Genomic DNA, 20,358 nt, shown 5'->3' with positions numbered 1-20,358 from the left:
TTTCAAATTTTGATGTTGCAGCTGAGTAAATGATTCAATGGGCAGGCCCTTTATGTACTGTGTAGAGCAAGTTTCGTCTGACTCTGCGCACAGAAACTATATCATATAACATTGATGGCTTTTAAAACGGGGATAAGAAGATGATCAACATTTTTATTTGTGAGCTAATTATTTTACAACACTGAATGAATTATCATGTTCTGCTCATTTCTCTTATTTAGTAACGGGAACACCTGCAGCTGCTCATGCTGGTTCAATTAGCAACAAATCACAACGTGAAGTACATTTTGTGATCATGTTCATTTTGCACTGTATAAATCCAGAAAAACTGATTGAAATTAGCTGTTCAAATTAATGATTTCCTCATTTCTGCTTTTTGGATTTCTGCAGAATGATAGCTTACAAATGCCCATCTTTGGACAGATTCAGAGAATCTACAGTATTTCTTCCAAAATATCAGCATTTAGCATGCAATGCTTATTTAGGCCTCTTGCACACTACAAGTGATTCCGATTCAGATTCCGCTTTTTAATCAGTTTTTACATCCGATTCCGATTCCGATTTGCAGTTTGCTCCCTGCACACTGCAAATCGGAATCTGAATCGGATGTAAAAACTAATTAAAAAGCGGAATCTGAATCGGAATCGCTTGCAGTGTGCAAGAGGCCTTAAAGGGATATTTCCGGAGAGAAGGAAAGAGTGCCTGTAAACACACCTTTATTTGGTTCCAATGGGCATCACATACAGCAGCGTGCAGTGGGGGTTAGGTGAGGCCTGACAGCCGTTTCGCGTACTAACGCATCATCAGAGGCACTAATTGGCACGGTGTTTACAGGCACTGTGCCTCTCTTTCCTTCTCTCCGGAAATATTGCTACTTTATTTGAGCAGCGCGTGTCCTCCAGCACCAGTGGCTCCAGACCACCTGCCGTGTCTAGTGCCAAGACCTCCGTCTCTGCTTTGAACTTATTTAAAGGGAACCTGAAGCGAGAAGTATATGGAGGCTGCCATATGTATTTCTTTTTAAACAATACCAGTTGCCTGCCAGCCTTGCGGCATCTGTATGTGGGCTGGGGAGATGGAGAGAGCCGATGCAGACCTACTCGACTGCTGCGGAGCCCTGGCCGGCGGCTTCCACAATCAGGAGTATAACAGTAGATTCAGTCTGTTGCAGGAATTGCGGTCCACAAAAAGACCCGGAAGTTGCGTTGTGTGACATCACGTGTTGTCACAAAACCCACGTACAGATGCCGCATCTCCACTAGGACATTGTTTGATCGATGGAGCACAGCGAATTGGACTGAAAGACACGCTAATCGAGCAGAGCTGTGAGTACTAGGAGATACGCTCCTTCTATTGAATGCCGCTATTGTGCTGCTCTATAAAAATTGTGCAAGATATGAAACCGATTTCGGACTGCTGAAATACAAGTGGACTTCAATGTCTTATGCTATCTATGTATGGATATTGGTGTTTGTATACATTTTACCTTGATTTAGGAGCAAGAAGGAGGCTCTATCTACAGGAACATTGCAGGAGCAATCCCTGTGGCATGTCCAATTATCTGTGCGAAATCTCGCAGTGTGTACGGTGGTGTGCATGAGGTGTGAGATTGCTCGCAGGATATTTTGCTAGAAAGCTAAGGGTGTGTTTTCTAATGTTTGGTAGAGGCCTCTTTGAGCATTTTTTACTGTGAATTTAATTAATTTAATTGATTTTATTCTAATAAAGGGAAGAATTTCTCTTTGCATAGTGTGCAGGAGTCCATCTATGTATATATTTCTCCTATTTTAGTAAGACTGTGAGTGTATGCTTACTATTTCTCCTAGCAGCCTAATCACATTATTTGTAGTACAGAGGAGCGCTGCAATTGTCTAATTTTATAATTTGTTATTACTTACCTCCCCAAAAAAACGAAGTGAGTCAGATATCGGAATGCATTCATTATTTTCCAGGGTAAAAAATTCTGATACAAAAAAAAATAATGCTTTTAGATTCCATGCTGGGACAATAAATTAATAAATGTATATTCTTTTCAATAAGTACATGAATCTGGAGTCGGCAAAGGATAGCATTTTACTTGACTGCTTATCTTAGCAGTAATAGTTCAGCAATTAGAGCATTGTATAAAAGGAGAGACAATTACTATAATTACACATTCATATAATAACAAAACATATTTCATATGTTAATGAGTTCAGCTTTTTCAATATTTAAACAGCAGTAATATCTGAATTTCAGGAAAAATATAATTCTACTTTTCAACTGTGGTTGTCATCCTCATTATAAAAATAACAATTGCATGCTCAGGATTGCTATGGCTTTTACACAATGGATAATGAAATGTACTGCTTCAACTGTTTGTCAGTGGTAGTCCAGTCCACTGGGAGACTGCTCTTTTTTGCAGAGCAGTTAAGCTTTTCAAGCCTGGTTTCAGTCAGTAGGGTTGAGAAGCATGATGATATAATCTCAACAGCTCAGACCTAAAAACCTGAAATGGTACACTGAAAGGGGTACGGTAACCTTTAAAAAAAATGTGTTCAACTTACCTGGGGCGTCTAACGGCCCCCCTGCACCGGACCAAAACGATCCCCCGGCCCCCGCCGCATACTGTGTCTGTGCAGGGAGCTCCCGGTGACGTCAGCGGGAACGAGGACATGCGCGGCCAGGGCTGTGCAGGTGTAGTTGTTTGCGACATTAAAGTCGCAAAAACCAGAAGCGAGCCACAGTGGGGACTGGAGGATCGTTCTGTCCTGGCGTGGGCTCAGGATGTCTGCGGGGGGCGACAGAAGCCCCAGGTAGGTTGAACTCATTTTTTTAAAGGTTACAGTACTCCTTTAAAGTGGACCTGAACTCAGAACTTCCTCTCTGCTCTAAAAGATAAGCGACAGCATATTAACCTTTAAAGAAAAAACATTTCTTTGTTACAGCTGATACAAATCCTGCAATAAATCTGCTGTGTATCTACTTCCTGCTTTCATGGAAAGAGACATAAGGTTAACATGCTGGGTTTACAAACTAGCTGTTCTACTGAGGCAACCAGTTGACACAGCTGAGAGATCCAATTTAGGTTGTGATTAGTCACAGATGAGGGGGAATTAGACAGGCTAAACTCTCTAAATACGTACAGTACATGGCGCAGGTCCACTTTAACAATTTTGGGGACAGTGTACACATGCTAGTTTTTTGACAAAGGTGGCCAAAAACAGCACCATTTTACTGAGATCTATGTAGTATATGTACAAGGCTTTAAAGGGGAGATGTCTTGCTTAAAGGGTGCCTGAAGTGAGTAAAAAAACAAATGTCAGATACATCAGCAGTAAGAAGCCTCTACACAGATTATCCTACAGACCACTTTTCCAGTGCAGGATCCCTATACCTATTTGACTCACATCAATCTCATAGGTTTCTGTTAGTCATGAGCATGCATGGACAAGCACATCTGGACTGTGCATGTATGAGCTGTGAATTAGCGGCTTTAATCTATGGGGCATGTGTGAACACATGCCCACTTGGGATGCACTCATACACAGCTAGGAATCCTGCTCTGGAATGATGGGCTCTACAAGAATCCTGGAAGCCTCTGGACAATCCAGAGGCTTCCAACTACTGAGGTAAGTATTTCATTATTGTGTTTTAAATCATATTAGGTGGGCTATAAGTACAGGTGTCCCCTGATGTTGGGAGTCTCTTCTTCAATGATTCACCGAGTTGAGTGATGATCAACCAACCACTACTGCAGCAGGATACCGCCTACTGATCTCGCTCCTTCTTTTTCACAAGGGGTCCCATACCAAGCAGTATGATTGCAAGATGATCATTTTGCAAATGTCAAACAAATTTCAAGTTCTTGAACTAAAAATGTTGGCAACAAAAATGTAGCAAATCTATGTTACTTTATTATTTCTGTAATTCTGACATCCCAAAGGCAGAGAACACACTTGCAGGGCTGTTTCCCTGGCGATTCCTGAGTCTCCACCCAGTGCGTTCGTTTCTGCAATTGTGTTTTCTAAAAATGTTTTGTCGAATTTATGGCATTGTGTAGAAAAAAACAGACAGCTCTACGATTTAAAAATGTGTGGGAAAACATGAATGCAAAATGCAAACAAACGGTAACAACGTGCATTTCCCGAGCTAGGCTATTGACTTCAATAGCCTGTATTTTTTTTAAGGAATGTAGCATTTCCCTTTAAAAAAAAAAGCAAAGAACATCATCAGCATCAAGGTCTACAAAAACTAGTATATATTCATAGTAAAGAAATCCAAATACTAATATATAATTACTAGTCATTTGCTTTAATAGGGACATCTGTGATATTACTCGGTTTAACTGATTACTTACCGGCACCACAGAACATGTTCTGCATGAGCTCCATTTCGTGGCCCCTGATCTAAAAGAATATAATACATTTAATGAAGTACCATTACACACTACAGACTACATTAAACATTACAAAGTACAGTATTGGTAACAAGCTTATCAATGTCAATAACAGGTTAGAGTACTTGGCTGATGTCAGACGAGAGTGTAACGATTAGTGTCAGCACACAGAGAGTATCTGATTATTGATGATCTGCAGAATCACCAAGAATACAGATGTATACCTGATTATGGCTGATCTGCAGAATCACCAATAATACAAGCATGACTAGCCTCTGGACACCTAAAGAGTGTTTGGTGCAACAGTAAGGCTATCTCCCGTGGAGCGAGAGACACAGATACTACTGCAGCCAGTGACCACCTGAGGGGCAGGTGGCCCTTGACTGTGCAGGGACTATCTCTTTAAGCGGAGGAGATAGAGATAATCTTGCAGCCAGTGATTCCTTGATGGATTGGGAATTAGACTGTACTGCAGCCAGTGGACTCCTATGGGGTAGAGGCCACTGGCTGGACTGCAGGAAGAACTCTCTGAGGAACAGGAGGTCCTCGCAGCTACCTGACACCTGGTGGATTAGTGTCACGGGTAATACAGACAGACTGATCACTCAAGGGATCAGTGACAGTCAGAAGGGTCAGACAGGCCAGGTCGGCAACACACGAGCAGATAAGGTACAGTGACAGAAAGCAAGAGAGAGGTCAACAGAGCCAGAGGTCATAACAGATATCAAGCACAATCCTAGTCTGAGGTGTGAGGTCCTTGGTCTCAACACCCGGGAACTAGTCTAAAGAATAACACAGTCTCCTATGCTTGGGTGTGAGGTCCTTGGTCTCAACACCCTGGAACAGATCTAAAGTATAACACAATGATGACAAAGTAAACATCAAGAGCAGAATCTGGCTAAGTGTGAATTCCCAGTTCCAACTGGTTCTAACACACTGTGGGATCTGACTGAGGTCTGAGTGCTCACACGTAAGTATTCGCAACGGCAGACAACCAGCAACTGACAAGCAAGATCTATATATACTACAGCGCTCCGCAGTGCCGCCCCCAGCCACTCAGCCAATCAGGAGTTCCGCTGGGATCAAGTGATCGTCCTGATCAGCTGATACCTCTCCTGCTGGCATAAAGGTCCTGTCTTCTGGCACGCGCGCGCGTAGCTCTCCATCTGTGTGCACTAGAAGGCCCAGGCAAACCAGACACATGTTGCTGTGCGGAAACCGCCGGTCTGAACGCGGAGACAGCCGCCCCGCCGCCAGACCGCGCGGCGGCATCTCCGCTATTCATTACAGAGAGCTTTTAGAAGCTGGAAACACATTGAGAAGAAGCCGGCCTTTGTTTATATATATATGGACCATTCCCCTTATGAAGGAGCATGTTCAGTATCCAAAAATTATTGTGGGCACTGATCTTTGTTCATACAGTAAAACTGTACTGAAAAAAAAGGATTAATATTTGTTTTGGATACTTTAGATGCACTACATCAACACTAGATGTACTACATAATGCTGAAAAGATAAAGCATCAGGCTGTATTTCCTTCATAAATTATTCTTTATAATGAAAAGGTAACTTATGGTGATTGCACAGAGATTTGTAAAGTAAGTCACTGTAGTGAGGCAAACAAAACCTGGTCCTGGAGGTACATTTATAGAGCTGCCAATTTCCAGAATGAACAAAAAATGCTAGTAAAAAACCCAAAAAACTATTAATGCTTCTGTGTCGGTATACACCGATTTTGTGCAACACAAAGGCATAAGTGTAAAAGGAGCTGCAGTCATGTGCCTCAGCTTTTTTCTCAGGAAAAGTGACACAAACTGATGAAAGAAACAGAAGGCAAGTGCCCTCTGTGGTGCTGTACTCCAGTCTCTGTACTACTGGGGACCTGGGATAAAACCAGAATAAGGTTTACCTACAATCACAGTTCTAATTCACACTACTTCAACACATATAGTAGATTGGCAGGAATTACATCAATACTGCAGGGAAACATTTGGCAGTGACTCTTTTAAGACCGTACAAGTTTCCAGATAGTGAAGAGTGTGGTGCATGTGACTTATGAAGCCTCAATTCTAGCTTAATCAACTGTCCTCTTGCAACTTTGGCTAAGTCTTTCTAAAGGTGCCCATTAACTGTACAATTTTTTCACCAAATGTGATCTTTCGATGCGATTTTAATGAATGCATTTTTTCGAAAATTCGCCGTTTATGAAGGCAATTGATAGTGAATGATTCTTTGGTGGATTGCTAGAAAGGATAAAAATCAACCCGAAAGTTGGATTTATTATTTAATTTGAAAAAAGAATTGTCCAGTAAATGCGAACAATCGATAACTACCTTCTGATTATTTTCGATCATAAAAATCGCATCGAAAGATCGCATTTAGTGAAAAAATTGTACCGTTAATGGGCACTTTATATTTCCAGTTATCACGTTTTCACAACTGCACTGAAAAATGTGGTTAATTTTACAATGTCAACATTTTATAATAACATCACATTGCTAAAGTACAGATCACAACAGTCATTATTACACACTGGAGAAGCTATTTACATAAACTTATTTAAGATGTCTAGGGAGGATCAATGAGATGTAAATATTTCCGAGTTCATTATGAACATTTTTAAGAAAATAAATGCAGTTTGAAAATGAACCAATTAAGTCCCACCCAGGTTTAAATTGATCAGTCCATTTTCAAGCTGCATTTATTTGCATAAAAACTTACATAAATCTTCATGAACTTGGAAATATTTGCATTTCATTGATCATCCATAGAGATGTCTGCTTCCAACTTGAGTATGCTCAGCTGCACTCCCAAATCAAATGCACTCACCAGAAAACAAGACTACAAATATTGGGTCTAAAGGCCCAAAATGCAGGGTCTCAAAGCTAATAAAAAAACACAATTAATAAAGAAGTAATAAGCTCACATGCATGGAACCATAAGTCTGTGGATTCAGAACAAAAAAATACACATATAGCATCAGACACATAACAGCAGGGTTAATGCTGTTTTCTTCCCACTTGAATGGCATTATCCACAAGACGTATGCATTCATTTATGTAAGTTTATTATTTAACGCTGTTTTTCACTTTATCTGTTTATAAACACTGTTTTTGGAGCAAATTTGAACTCTTTTTTTTCTAGCAAAATAATTTTTTTTAAAAATTGTGCACTTTATGTACATAGCAGAACACATTAATATCAGTTATTACAGAACAAGGTCACAAAGGTGCTCTGCAAAGTTATAACATTAATTCACATAACAGTTTATATGTTTTTTACCTCTCCATCCAGGTGTAAGATATTCAAATGAGTCTGGTCAGCAACTGCACATGGCTGGCAGTACATTCTAAGTAGCTGTGGCAGCAGTCCATCATTCCATCTGAAAAATACATGGCAGTAACAATTTGACTGCAATCTAATACTTTAGCACCATGCTGATGAATTACATACCAGTTCCTCCCTAAGTACGGTAATCTTTTTCATTACGATTTATAAATTATGCAAGAAAAACAGAAGATTTAAGCTAAAAAAATAAATAAGACTGCTTTGGTTATGTTGCTTTTATAGTCATAGTTATTATATTGGTTGTTGCACGGCTGTAAGTAAAAGATTGAAAAGTATTTATGGAATGTGTTCCATAGCGATAGCATTTTGAAAAGTAAATTGAAATATAGTGCCCAAACTATGAGTTTTTGGGCAAAAGAGACTAGTTCAGCAGTAATTTGCAACGGTCTCCACTGCTCATTCCATAGGCCAGGCATTCATCCGACCTTGCTAGGACCATGGATCACCTTTCTGACTTCAATAATTCTAGCATCCATACATTGGTTGAAGTGTGAGTGTATGGGTGGTGCCACCTGGTCATTGTACACAAAGAGCTAGAACCAACCAACATAGAAAGTTGATCCAAGGTGCTTGCTGGACGGGGAAGGGATGCCCGAGCAGGGCAGGAGACTGCATAAACCACAACATATGGAAAGGAGTGGCGGGAAGGAAATAATTATATTGCCATAACTGATTCTTCTGACTGTTTTGGGGCAGTTTTTTTTTTTTGGGGGGGGGGGGGTAAGTTATCAGAACATATTAAGTGTCCAAATTATGGAGGGGAGCCTGGATTCTGTGTCTTTTTTATCTGGATATCCTAGTGGCCAGGATTGATCTCAGTGCTCTTTCTCACAGCCTTGTAACCACTGCCAGCATATACACCACTCTTGCTGGTGTGTGCTTATGGTGTGAGTGGATGTATGCTGTAGTGACATTGAAAGAGATTAAGCCTTGTACACACTGAGGAATTTCTGTAGCGTGTCAGGAATCGGTACGCAATGCTTTGGGCAACAGTGCAGTGCCAACACTGTACGGATGCCTCACTAGCCTTCAGGTTAGTGATGCATCTGTTGCTATGCAGGAGGTGGAGGGACAACAAGCAGCGCATGATGGAGCAGTTTACTGCAGACAGAGTAGGGGGGAGAACAATGCAATCAGATGGTACTCAAGTTTGGGGATCACTACAGATCCAGCATGCCAGATCTTTAGCAATCGTCAGACAGACGCTGTACACACACTGGTTTCCTTTCAAGATTCTTGGCTGAGCCAGTCTTTATCGTTTGCCACAGCAGAGTTCAAGCCAGGGTGTGTATGTAGCTTTAGTCTTGATACACTACCTGCCCCCAGGAGAGGAGTAATAGGTAGCTTTAGCTTTAGGAGCAATACGGATATGTGTTCCTAATCTGTTTGTTAGGTCGATGCACTGTATGCTTACATGTTGCATTATGCATGTTATGGGGCCAGTGATAGGATGCATACTTACCCAGAGGGGCCTCTGCACAGTATATGTGACTATATGGGTTGAAGCACTTAACAGCAGTAATACTGCCGTGCACACACAGGGCGCAGCAATATTATCCTTCCTTCCGCCTGCACTGCTGTGAGTTACACTATTACGCTATGGTAACAAGTGTTACTAATGGTAATGCTCGTTAGTAATGTGCATTACCGTAGCAACAGTCATGCTCCTGGAGTACTGCGGGTCGCACTAATAGTGTAGCTCACGGTACTTCAGGAGACAGGAAGGGTAATATTGCCGTGTGCTGTGTGTGCACGGCAGTATTACCGCTGTTATGCACATCAACCTCAATATAAAATAATGCATTGTTTTGCAAACTAAAACCTCTCCTTTTTAATTAGCTGTAGGGATAGTGGTAGCTTATCTTTATGTTTCAATGAGTATTTGTGTGCAAGTGTGTGAAGAGTTACTTGATTTTGCTATTTTAAAGCAAATTGCCCAAATGTAGAAGTACTTGGCACATAGGGTCATCACTGAAATTAAGCTCTAATCAGCTTGCACTGACTTCACCACTTTCAGGATAACAAAGACATGCAGGAGCTACTGAGGCAGGGAAAAGCATTTTTCCTGCTTTTTAAGTTGCTCATTTACATTCAATGAATGCCTGAGGCTGTTCTTAAACAAGTATTATACTTAACTGTTCCTGCGAGGCAGAACTAATAAACACAATGGATGGCCACAACATTATCTACTATATGAAAGTAATTGCCAGGCTTCATCCCAAAAAAACACACGCATGGAGATCCAACAATGTCATGCCCTTTGCACTATATATGTAGCTATGCCCCATCAATAAACTGACTGGGGCTCTTGTAAGTGACGCTGTGATTTGACAGTGGTCATCTTCAAGATTCTGATGGAGACTCATCAATACTCAAACTTTATAACTGAGGGGTTTTGGTGTAGGTAACCCTTATTAGTTTTAGGTATAGAGAACTAAAATGTCTCATTAAATTCAATATAACATTTTGTGAAATAAATCCCCTCCAAGAAATACATTTTAGCACTCTCAGACAACAGCTGAGTCACAAAGCTGATATATATGACTAAGCACCTGATCAGAGAGTGACAGCTAAAGTGCCAGCTAGGTGTGCATACAGATGAACTGTTTAAGAGGTGTGCAATGAAATTTTGGATGAGCTGTTCCCCAATAACCCTCCCCCAAAACCAATTCCCCAATGACTGCACGTCAGCATATTTCAATTTACCTGCCGTGTTTAGAAAACCAAACCTGGCAGCCAAACACATTTTATATTAGCAGCTAAGGAATCCAGAACGTTTTTTATAACAAATATAATGAGGTTTTGTAAAAGGGTGAATTTTGGTTTGGGCTACCATTAACCTTTCATTTAATGTATATCCATTCAAACCTCATGTTCTTACTGTTATTATTATTAACAGAACGATCCAAAGTCTATCTGGCTTTGTTCTTCTCCTCATGTGAAATAATGACAGGTTTAAAGGACAACTGAAGTGAGAAGAGTATGGAGGCTGCCATATTTATTTCTTTTTATACAATATCATTTGCCTGGCAGCCCTGCTGATCTAATTGGCTTCAGTAGTTTATGAATAACACCAAAAAACATGCAACTAATCTTGTCAGACCTGACAATAATGTCAGAAACACCTGATCTGCTGCATGCTTGTTCAGGGTCTATGGCTACAATTATTGAGGCAGAGGATCAGCAGGTTAGCCAGGAAACTAGTATTGCTTAAAATATACCAGAGCCCAAATAATAATAATCCAAACATTTGTGCAGCGCTTTTTTCCCCTGTCGGACTCAAAGCGCTCAAGAGCTGTAGCCACTGGGCTGTGCTCAAGAGGCCACCCCGCAGTGTTAGGGAGTCTTGCCTTGAACTCCTTACTGAATAGGTACTGACCTGGCAGGGTGCACTCTGCGCATGCATGTGACAACATTGTGACGTCACACGCATGAGCAGAGCACTCCCGACCTCGGTTGCATACTGTAGTATTCGTGCAATGTGGCCAGTGCAGGCCGACCGGAAGACGGGGCCAGAGTTCAATTACAGGTACAGGAGGGGGGCAGAAAGGAGAACGGGGGGAGCGGTGAGCATCGGGACAGCTCACCATACATGCCTGCTCCCCCCCCCCCCCCCCGCTTCTCATCTTTATTTGGGCCCTGGTACCCTTTAAAAGGAAATAAATATGGCAGCATCCATATCCCTCTCGCTTGAGTAGTCGTTTAAAGTTATACCATTTCAACACAGTGAAACCGAGTACATGGACAGAAAAGAAGTGTTTGCCAACTGAGTAAAGCTTGCTGGACCTGTGAATTATTCCAGCACCATGGACAGTCACTGCCTCACATTCATGATGCTCTATATCGGTATCCACAACCTAAATGTCAAGTGTCATTAATAGTTCATGTTTTCCACATCTCTGCACAGAATAGGAATGATGAATGGAGAAAATTAAGAAGCAATCTGGTGATCTTTAGCTAGCCAATTCCAATGTACTGTGTCTAACAAATGTATTTAGCCTTTCAGCATGTCTGACCACGGTCACACACTCTTTTCAGAAGCATTTCAAACAGATCAATAAATGTTGTTAATGAACTTAGATGACTGAACTTGGAGGAATTGTGTAATTTTCAGCCAAAACACACATCTATATCATGTCTTCTCACCCATTGTTTTTATTCATGAGCCCCAAAAATTGGCCAGGCTGGAGAGCTTCAGTGTAAACTGTATCTAATTTGATCTTCTTTCCTTCGCCTTTGAGTAGCTCCACAAACAGTTTTATGCAAGTAGTCTTTCCACTCCCTGGAGGACCTGTCACCACCACCTGTGCAAAGGAGAATGAACACAGAGCACCAGTTACTCAACAATTCATCCCTGCCATATGATCAGTCAAATGCCATTTACTCTCCACAGCAGTGGGCTAAAATACACGGTTATCCTGCTAATCTTACTCTGTCTTGGCCACAATTCACCTCATGTGTGATAATCAACCGGCAGCTCAAGAGATAATTAATTAAAGGGTCGGCATTCAAACACACATCATGCATTAGCTTTCCCCAACAGAATACGGAAGCGATGCCCCTGGAAGGCGTACACTAAGCCTCTATGTCTTCAGCTTATATTTCTTTCATTCCTAAAGACTACAGCTGATAAGGCTGTGCAGGCTGGGGGAAGGCTTGGAACATGCCTGCTGACAATGTGCAGGGCTTTCCAGGCTCCTGTATTTCATGGATATAGCCTACAGCAAAAACAATCATTCCAATAACTTTGATGAGGCATTCAAATTAGTCATTATGAGCTACATCTGTACTTACTGTTTGATATTTTGGTGCCAGCTGAACCAGATGGGAAACTTTGGATACAAATGCGTAACTGGGAAAAATATGACATTTTTCAGCAGCTTTTATTATGGCACTCGGGACGCTGGTTTCTTCCGTACATTCAGATGAGAGAACCTGCTGGCCAAGACCATATTTTGCCGCAATGACTGCAGGGAGCGGACCATCTGGAGCCAAAGACATAACAGATTTAGTGGCAGAAACAGTTTATACGGTTTTACACTAAAAAAAAAGCTAATTTACAGAAAATAGCCTCTGCTTCCTAACATGTGCTTGTGTTGTTGGCATATGAATTGCTACCGCTGCTGTCAGGATACAGTAGTTAATATATAAAGTAACTCAAAGTACATGTATGAACACATGTGTACATAAATTAAGTAATTAAAGAAAACCTGGACTGAGAGGAACCTGGAAGATGCCATCATTATTTTTTTTTTTTAAATGCCAGTTATCTGGCTGTCATGCTCTTTTGGTTTTGATAGTAGGAGTCACTGATCTGCACGAAGCATTCAGTCAGTAAAGTCCATACACAAAATGCCATGTAAACAACTCAAAGTGAGGACACGGTTGTCTCAGTCCGTGACTGCACACCTCTTGATTTTGACAATCAGGAAAGCCTTTTTCAATAGATGGTTATACCCCCCCCCCCCCCCCACACTGAATAACGTATGACTCATTTTACTCTGGAATACCAATATTGGTATGTGTTTACATGTATTTTAAATTTTACACTTTTTCGCAATAGTGATCCTTTAAATTCTAAAGGTTCAATGAACTGCTTGCTGTCTGCCGTTATTCTTTTATTCTGAATAGGAATGGTTAATGACGTGCTAATAATTCCAAGTTGATGCAAATTCTATGTCATATCTCTAATTTTCAAAAGTTAATTTTACTAATGTTATAACTATAGTTACAGTATTGCTACTTCAGTATTAGAAGAAAAATATACTGTAGTTACAGTTCACCCAGCCGCTACACTTACCTAAACTGCTGTCCTCCACACAACTGTCATGTGGGTTTTTTACATCATCAAATAAACCTGGAAATTCTGCCTCCAAAATACACCTAAAGGCATGTACTCTTTTGTTTGACAATTGTGGTAACCAGCAATTGTATATTGCTGTTGCAAGTGCTTTGTCCTCTAATTTCTGCTGCCAGTCTTCACTTGTATTGTGCACTTGCCCTGAAAAGAAAAACATTTGATTCAATTTTGGGTAATCTCTGAAGAAAGTGCCGAACACAATTACAATTATGCTCCTAAACCATAATACAAGTAAAAATGAGGCAAGGCCTACCATGCAAAGCTATTGTCTTGCCACATCCTACAGCTCTGCATTCTGAGCTTTGACCCAAAAATACTTACACAGTAATAAATACTTACATATTATTTTACATACTACTCAAAATATAAAAACACCTAGCGTATCCAAGAAAAATAAACTAGGGAAAGGAAACATCTCACTACTTTTAGTTAGTTGTGCCCCTTTACAGTCACAGCCCACATTTCCAGAGGAGAGAAAGCCAGGGAAATAGCTAAACATATGTTGGATTCATAAAGTGTACACAAAAAAATGTCTCCCAGTCCCAGTACAAACGATCCAAGGTCACCCATCTTATATTGATGCCATTTTTAAGAAGCAATGTAAACTGGATATTTTGTATGTGATCTGTGTTAAGATATGTGATTATTCATATGTCCTTATATAGCTTATCCACTGAACTAGAGTCATGTGACAATGTTGTCTGTTTGTTAGCCAGGAAGTGTTACATAAAGTTTAGTCAGAGAGCAGAAAAAAAGAACAGCGTGTGTTCCTGAGAGAAAACAAAGCATGAGATCTCCATCAGAGATCTGCTGTAACTCACAAGATAAGATTGGAAAGCACAATCAGGCCGGTTATCTCATCTCATAAATCAAAATGGCAACAAAAGTTTTATTTGTATTATTATTTGTTTATTATGTTTTTATTTACTACCAGTAGAACAAGATAGAGATTGAAAGAACAAAACAAATGAAAAAAAAAAACTTGAACTACTACTACAATAATTAAGTCACTGTGGAATAACAATGAAAAGATTTTATAGACGGCTAAGAATTATTTTACTATGCATATTAGTTTCCTTTTATTACACTATGGCTTTATTGGTTATGTATTTTATATATCAGGGAACTATATAAGAGGGAATTTTGTTAATACTGTATTAATGTTCAGCATCTATTGTACCTTCGTGGCAAAATACTAACTATAGACTTTTACAGAGTAGTTAAATGGGTGCATTACATTCGGAATATATCAAAAAGGCAGGTTTGCTACTCAATATGCAGATATGTAAGGTAGCATTTCCTTGCATAAACAAGGAGTGTTGAAGAATCTTAAAAACCCACTCCAGACACAAATATTCTCCTAGTATTGTGTAATCACACAGTGGCCGAGCTTGCTTTTATCTTTGATTCTTCATTAGGTTAGGTTGGTTAAATAAATTCTCCCCAGACTGTTTTCCTAGCCAGTTGGCATGAAAAATAGACAGGAGAAATACAGGGCCAGTGCTTCCATAGGACCAAACTGGACAACCCCCAGAGTACCAAATTACAGTGCAACTCTTCCCTCATGGGGTGCCTGGGTATGTCTGCAGGGAGCAGATGGAGTGTAAGCTTTTCAGCCCAGTGGACAGTGAGGACCCTCTGATGATGTGAATGTTCTCTTGCCGGCCTCTGTCATGGCAGTAGTGGTTTAGTTGCCCTGAACTAGTCAGATGGGTCACCAAGTGTTGCTGTGGTTTCCAGGGACCAGAATCAGAATCAAAAAACGTTATTCGCCAAGTGCAACCATGTCACATCCAGAATTGCTTGTGGTTACATGGAATGAGACAAAGGGAGCAGTAAACAGACATTCAAGCAAGTAAGCATCAACACATTGCAGATGAACATAAACATAGTAGTGATAACAATGCACAAAACGGAGCACAGGGGCTGAACCGTGTCCTTAGGGGCTCACATATGGGAGGGTGAGTGAGTTCAAGAGAAGGACCGCCTGGGGAAGAAAGAGTTCCCGTGCCTTGTAATTCTGGTGAAAATGGTCCTGAGGCGGCCGCCAGAGGGGAGGCGGTTGAAGTAACACCAGCCAGGGTGTGAGGGGTCGTTCAGTATCCTATATGCCCTACACTGCAAACGGTTGGTGTGTAGGAGGTCTAGGGGTGGCAGAGGTGACCCAATAATCCTCTCCGCAGTGTTGGTGACTCTTTGAAATTTCAACCGGTCACTTGCGGAAGCGCCTGCGTACCAGAGGACAATGGAGGAACAGAGGATGGACTCAATAGTGGCAGTGTAGAAAAAAGTCAACAGTTTCCGCGTCATGCTAAACTTCCTCAGCTGTCTCAGAAAGAACAGTCTCTGCTGAGCCTTCATCTGGATTAAACTGGTTTTCTCCCCCCACCGCAGGTCATGCGTGATAGTAGTGCCCAAGAACGGAACACTTGACACTCTGGGGACCTCACAGCCCTCTATGAGGAGGGGGTTGGGGTAAAAAAGGGCGCTTCCTGAAGTCCACGACCATTTCCACTGTTTTGGCTGCACTAAGTTGTTGTCTGAGCACCAACTGCAAATGCGTTCAATCTCACTGCGGTAAGCCTGTTCACCATCGCTGCTGATAAGACCAAGGTTTGTGGTGTCATCTGTGAACTTGATGACTTTAACAGAGTTGGTGGGTAAGGAGCAGCTGTTTGTGTACAGGGAAAACAGTAAAGGGGACAGAACGCACCCTTGCGGGGCACCTGAGTTGGTTATTCTTTCCTGGGAGGAGCAGCTGCCAAGCTTGACAAGTTGCGACCTGTTGGTAAGGAAGTCCCTGATCCATGCACAAAGGGTCCATGGTCTCAACGACCGAGTTGTGCAAGGTTAGTGTGCAGAATATTCGAGCAGATTATTAAACGCGGAAATGAAGTAGAGGAAGAGCATCCTGGCTGGCGTAGGTGTTTGGTTTATCCAGGTGTTCTGCCATGTTCAACAATTGGGGACTGCAGAAAGCCTACACTGTGTGTTTCCTTCAATACAGCCAGTCAAAGGACCCCTTCTCCCTATCACCCCTTTCCATGGTCAGTTTCTGCTGTTATAACTTGTTGGAGCACTACAGAAGCCTCCTCAGGTCCTCTTACGATCCTAGAGGCGCTTCAAGCTGTGGTATGGCTGAAAACCCCAAGGAACCCCACCCCTACTGGCCCCTGATCCCACATCAATAACAGAGCTGTATGAAGGAAGACGATCCAGCAGTTTACCTCCTGGCATGGCACATGGAGAGCAAGTGGAGCCAGCCAGGAGTGCAGTGAATACTAATGAAGAGGGGTGGAGCACTCACTTGCAGAGGGACAGTGTAAGAAAATTAATCAGCTTTTCCAGTGTGCTGCTGCCCCCTAGAGTTTTTTCCTGAATTACCATGACGAAAACCTGAATCAAGCAATTCAAGCAGCAAACTCTAGGGGGCAGCAGCACTGTACACTGGGAAAGCAGTTGATCTTTCTCATACTCTATGCCTCTGCTGCTGTGATTCACAGTATGGGAAAGCTCCTAGTGAATGTCTCACCCTTCTTCATTAGTATTCACTGCTCCGCTGGCTGACCCCACCTCTTCTGCATGTGCTGCCCATAGGAGGGCCATGACAGCCGGATGGTCACCAGAATTAGCCAGGCGGAGCATCTGGCCAAAGGGGCTTGGGGAGAATACTGCACTTTTAAAATACTGATGCCAAGCTTAACAACCATTTTAGTGCAGAAAATTAACATTTGGATATTTTACATACTAAATTTCAAATGGTACTTTGAGAACTGTGCCTGGAAGAGCAACTTTACCAAAATATAGTAGTGGGGAAATGATAAATCAAGACATATCAAAACGAGAAGTTAAAAAATAGAAGGTAGAGGAAAAAATTATTGTTTCTTGCTGTGAAATTACTTCATGTTGTTTGATTATACATGAGCCTGTAGTTCAGCATCTTTAGTGAAGACAAGCATAAAAAATAGCACCAATGCTGTTATATATCAACAAGCCCCACTAACAATGTGATTGGCTAAAACATTTTTTTATGCCCAGAGGTATGCATGCTTGGCAACCGCATGTCAACTCCCACAATGTTTTGAGGTTCATAGACAGGAAACTGTCATAGCCATGGCTAAAAAAAAGCCAGGACATTGTTATCGCTGCAGTGTGCTATCACACTGTGAGAGAGGCTTAAACTCATTATCAGCCTCACAGACCTCCATGATGAACTATTAGAGCAAATGTGTCATACTCAAGCTTGCGGGCTGAGTGCATCCCTTCTTGCCTTTTCATGTGGCGCTCGGGACCCTCAAATGTTCATTACTGTAAGCAGTAAAAGAATGACAGCACACTGCCTTTCCATTTAGAAGAGCACAACAGTTATAGTGTTTCTGACTGAAACGTCAGGTTAAAGAGGAACTCCAGCCTAAACAAACATACTGTCATTAAGTTACATTAATTATGCTAATTAAAATAGATTGGTAATATAATCTCTTATCCACCCTGTTTTAAAAAAACAGGCAAATGTTTGATTTCATAATGGCAGCCATCTTTTTGGTTGAAAGGAGGTGACAGGGAGCATGAGACACAGTTCCAACTGTCCTGTGTCCTGATCACCTCTCCCAGTTGCTAGGCAATGTGAATAACAACATAGGAAATCCCATCATGCTCTGCACAGCATCAGGGAAAAAAAGCCCAGGCTTTTTTGCTTTGATGGGTGGAGCTTAGATAAAAATGCAGCTAAAAATTATGCTTTGGTAAGAAAAAACAAAGTTCTGATGCTGTGAAACTGTTAAAGAAACACCAAGCCTTTTCAGTTCTGCTGAGTAGATTTTTAGTCCGGAGGTTCACTTTAAGCTTGGTTGCACCAGTAAACTATTGGACAGCCCCTACCCTCCCCCCAAATTAGCATGAGGCCTCCTCCTGGGATCCCATCGCTATGGCTTATAACCCCTATCAGGAAGTCCAGAGGAGTCTCGCAAGCACTAGAGAAGGTAAATATTAAACTCCTCTACTGCACTACTCTGCAGAAGGGGAATGAGCGGGCCACTCAAAGTCATGCTAGTTACGCCACTTAGTTTGCAATTGTTCAATAAATGTTAAATCAAAAACAATTTGTCCTGCGACTTAGGCTATGTTTTAGATTTTGGCCCCTTACATGATTGAGTCTGACACACCTGTATTAGATAAAAGGTAACGATTTCTCATGGGAAAGGGGGTACAGGCTACTGATTGGTATAAAGTTCAAACCTGCGTCCAAGTTCCTCTTTAAATGAACAAAACTGTTATAAAATGGTTAGCCTCTAATTTAACGGGACTGATTAAATGTAATGATTGGTGTGACTGAATTTAGCTGTGCAAAGCATCATTACTTATTCTCACTCTGATATTAGCTCTAGACAGGAAGGAAGCGATCGAAGATATAGCAGACCTGATCAAAGGAATTATAATACTCTACCCAAGCAAGTCAGGGAGCGTGCAGACACTGAATCAATGCCATTAGTTAACCAGCGAAGCAGCGTGGTGCCTGCATACATTGGACTGAATTATGCCATTTGAAAAAATTGATTTGAACAGCTACAATGACTTATTCTGCTTACAACATAATTCAGTGAAACAAAACGCTTTGCAGAGCGCATCATACATCACATTATACGCTACAAATGATCCGTCCGTTGAGCCAGTATTTGATCATATTAGATTAAGTTGGTCTTCTTGTTTTGCAGCAGCGTGATTAAACTAATGTCCTAAGTGCCTCCACATTTTAATTCAAATCACATATCTTTCCAGCTAATTTCTGGATCACAAAGAAATTGGTTGGATTTCAAAATGTCAGTGTCTGGTTAGCAATTCAAATGGCAGCAGCGGTAATTATGGCTTTTCATATCCTGGCATGCTGCACTGCATCAAAACTGACACAAATTCTGGGTTCCCTAATACCAGAGTGAGGAAATTAGTATCCAAAATGATATGGAAATATACTGCTCCGAGATTAATAACTGTTCTTCCGGTAAGAAAGATGGCTCTTTTCACCAGGTCTATTACTGCATGTGAAAGAATAGGGGAAATGGCAGTGATGCCATGTCTCTTAGCAGCAGCTAGCTCTACATTATTACTCACAATCTGTAATCACTTCTGTCAGCTCCATTCACATGTATAGAGGAAGAGGTATATGATGTACACAGTGCTATGAGACACTGATTAATGAACACCAGATACCAGATATATATTATATCCAAGCCATGAGCAGTAAGGACAGGTTACCCAATTCATGCCTGATTGCTCTAGAATAAAGGAAGCTATTCAATTATACTCTCTATACAAATACAAGCACAGGTTTTACAGTAATGAGGATTCTGACTTTCGGAAATATTTTTAGGTGTCAAATATTTTTATTGACGAGAAAAGAGCAAAATAATTATATTTTTCTTCCATATCTGCATGAAAATTTAGCAAAATTAATTAACCCCCTGGCAGTATGATTATTTCCAGATTTTAGAGTCTTTTTAAAAGGTTTCAGACCCTAAAATCAGGGAAAAAACATGCTGCAAGAACACCAGCAGCAGCCCCTTCTCTCACTCACCTCCCTGGGCTCCAGTGCTGCAATTTTACCTCCGTTCTCCGGGTGGCGCTGTAACACTTTGGTGAGATTAATGACAGCGATCTCACCAGAGTGATTCAGAGCCTCTGAGGACAGGAAGGAGAATGCTACCAACGTCTGGATCCCCCGGGATGTGGGTAAAATCTCCCGCTGCGCGCAATACTCTACATACAGTTCCCAGGGCTA

At 41.3% G+C, this 20,358-nt stretch overlaps 1 protein-coding gene across 1 annotated transcript in view; it reads right to left on the bottom strand.

Annotated features, from left to right (window-relative positions):
* Nucleotides 1–20,358, bottom strand: part of LOC137544945 (uncharacterized) — a 648,464-nt gene that overhangs the window by 404,408 nt on the left and 223,698 nt on the right. The window contains exons 48-53 of the mRNA XM_068266042.1: nucleotides 13,527–13,727; nucleotides 12,521–12,711; nucleotides 11,873–12,030; nucleotides 7,661–7,760; nucleotides 4,340–4,388; nucleotides 1,899–1,963 (exon numbers count right to left, since the gene is read on the bottom strand). Of these exons, the coding sequence (XP_068122143.1) occupies nucleotides 1,899–1,963; nucleotides 4,340–4,388; nucleotides 7,661–7,760; nucleotides 11,873–12,030; nucleotides 12,521–12,711; nucleotides 13,527–13,727 (764 nt within the window). The remainder of the gene's footprint in view (nucleotides 1–1,898; nucleotides 1,964–4,339; nucleotides 4,389–7,660; nucleotides 7,761–11,872; nucleotides 12,031–12,520; nucleotides 12,712–13,526; nucleotides 13,728–20,358) is intronic.

Source organism: Hyperolius riggenbachi, chromosome 2 (genome assembly GCF_040937935.1).
Source record: "Hyperolius riggenbachi isolate aHypRig1 chromosome 2, aHypRig1.pri, whole genome shotgun sequence".
Lineage (NCBI taxonomy): Eukaryota > Metazoa > Chordata > Amphibia > Anura > Hyperoliidae > Hyperolius > Hyperolius riggenbachi.
The sequence above is the reverse complement of the archived record's forward strand: the minus strand, read 5'-3'. Positions and strand labels throughout refer to the sequence as shown.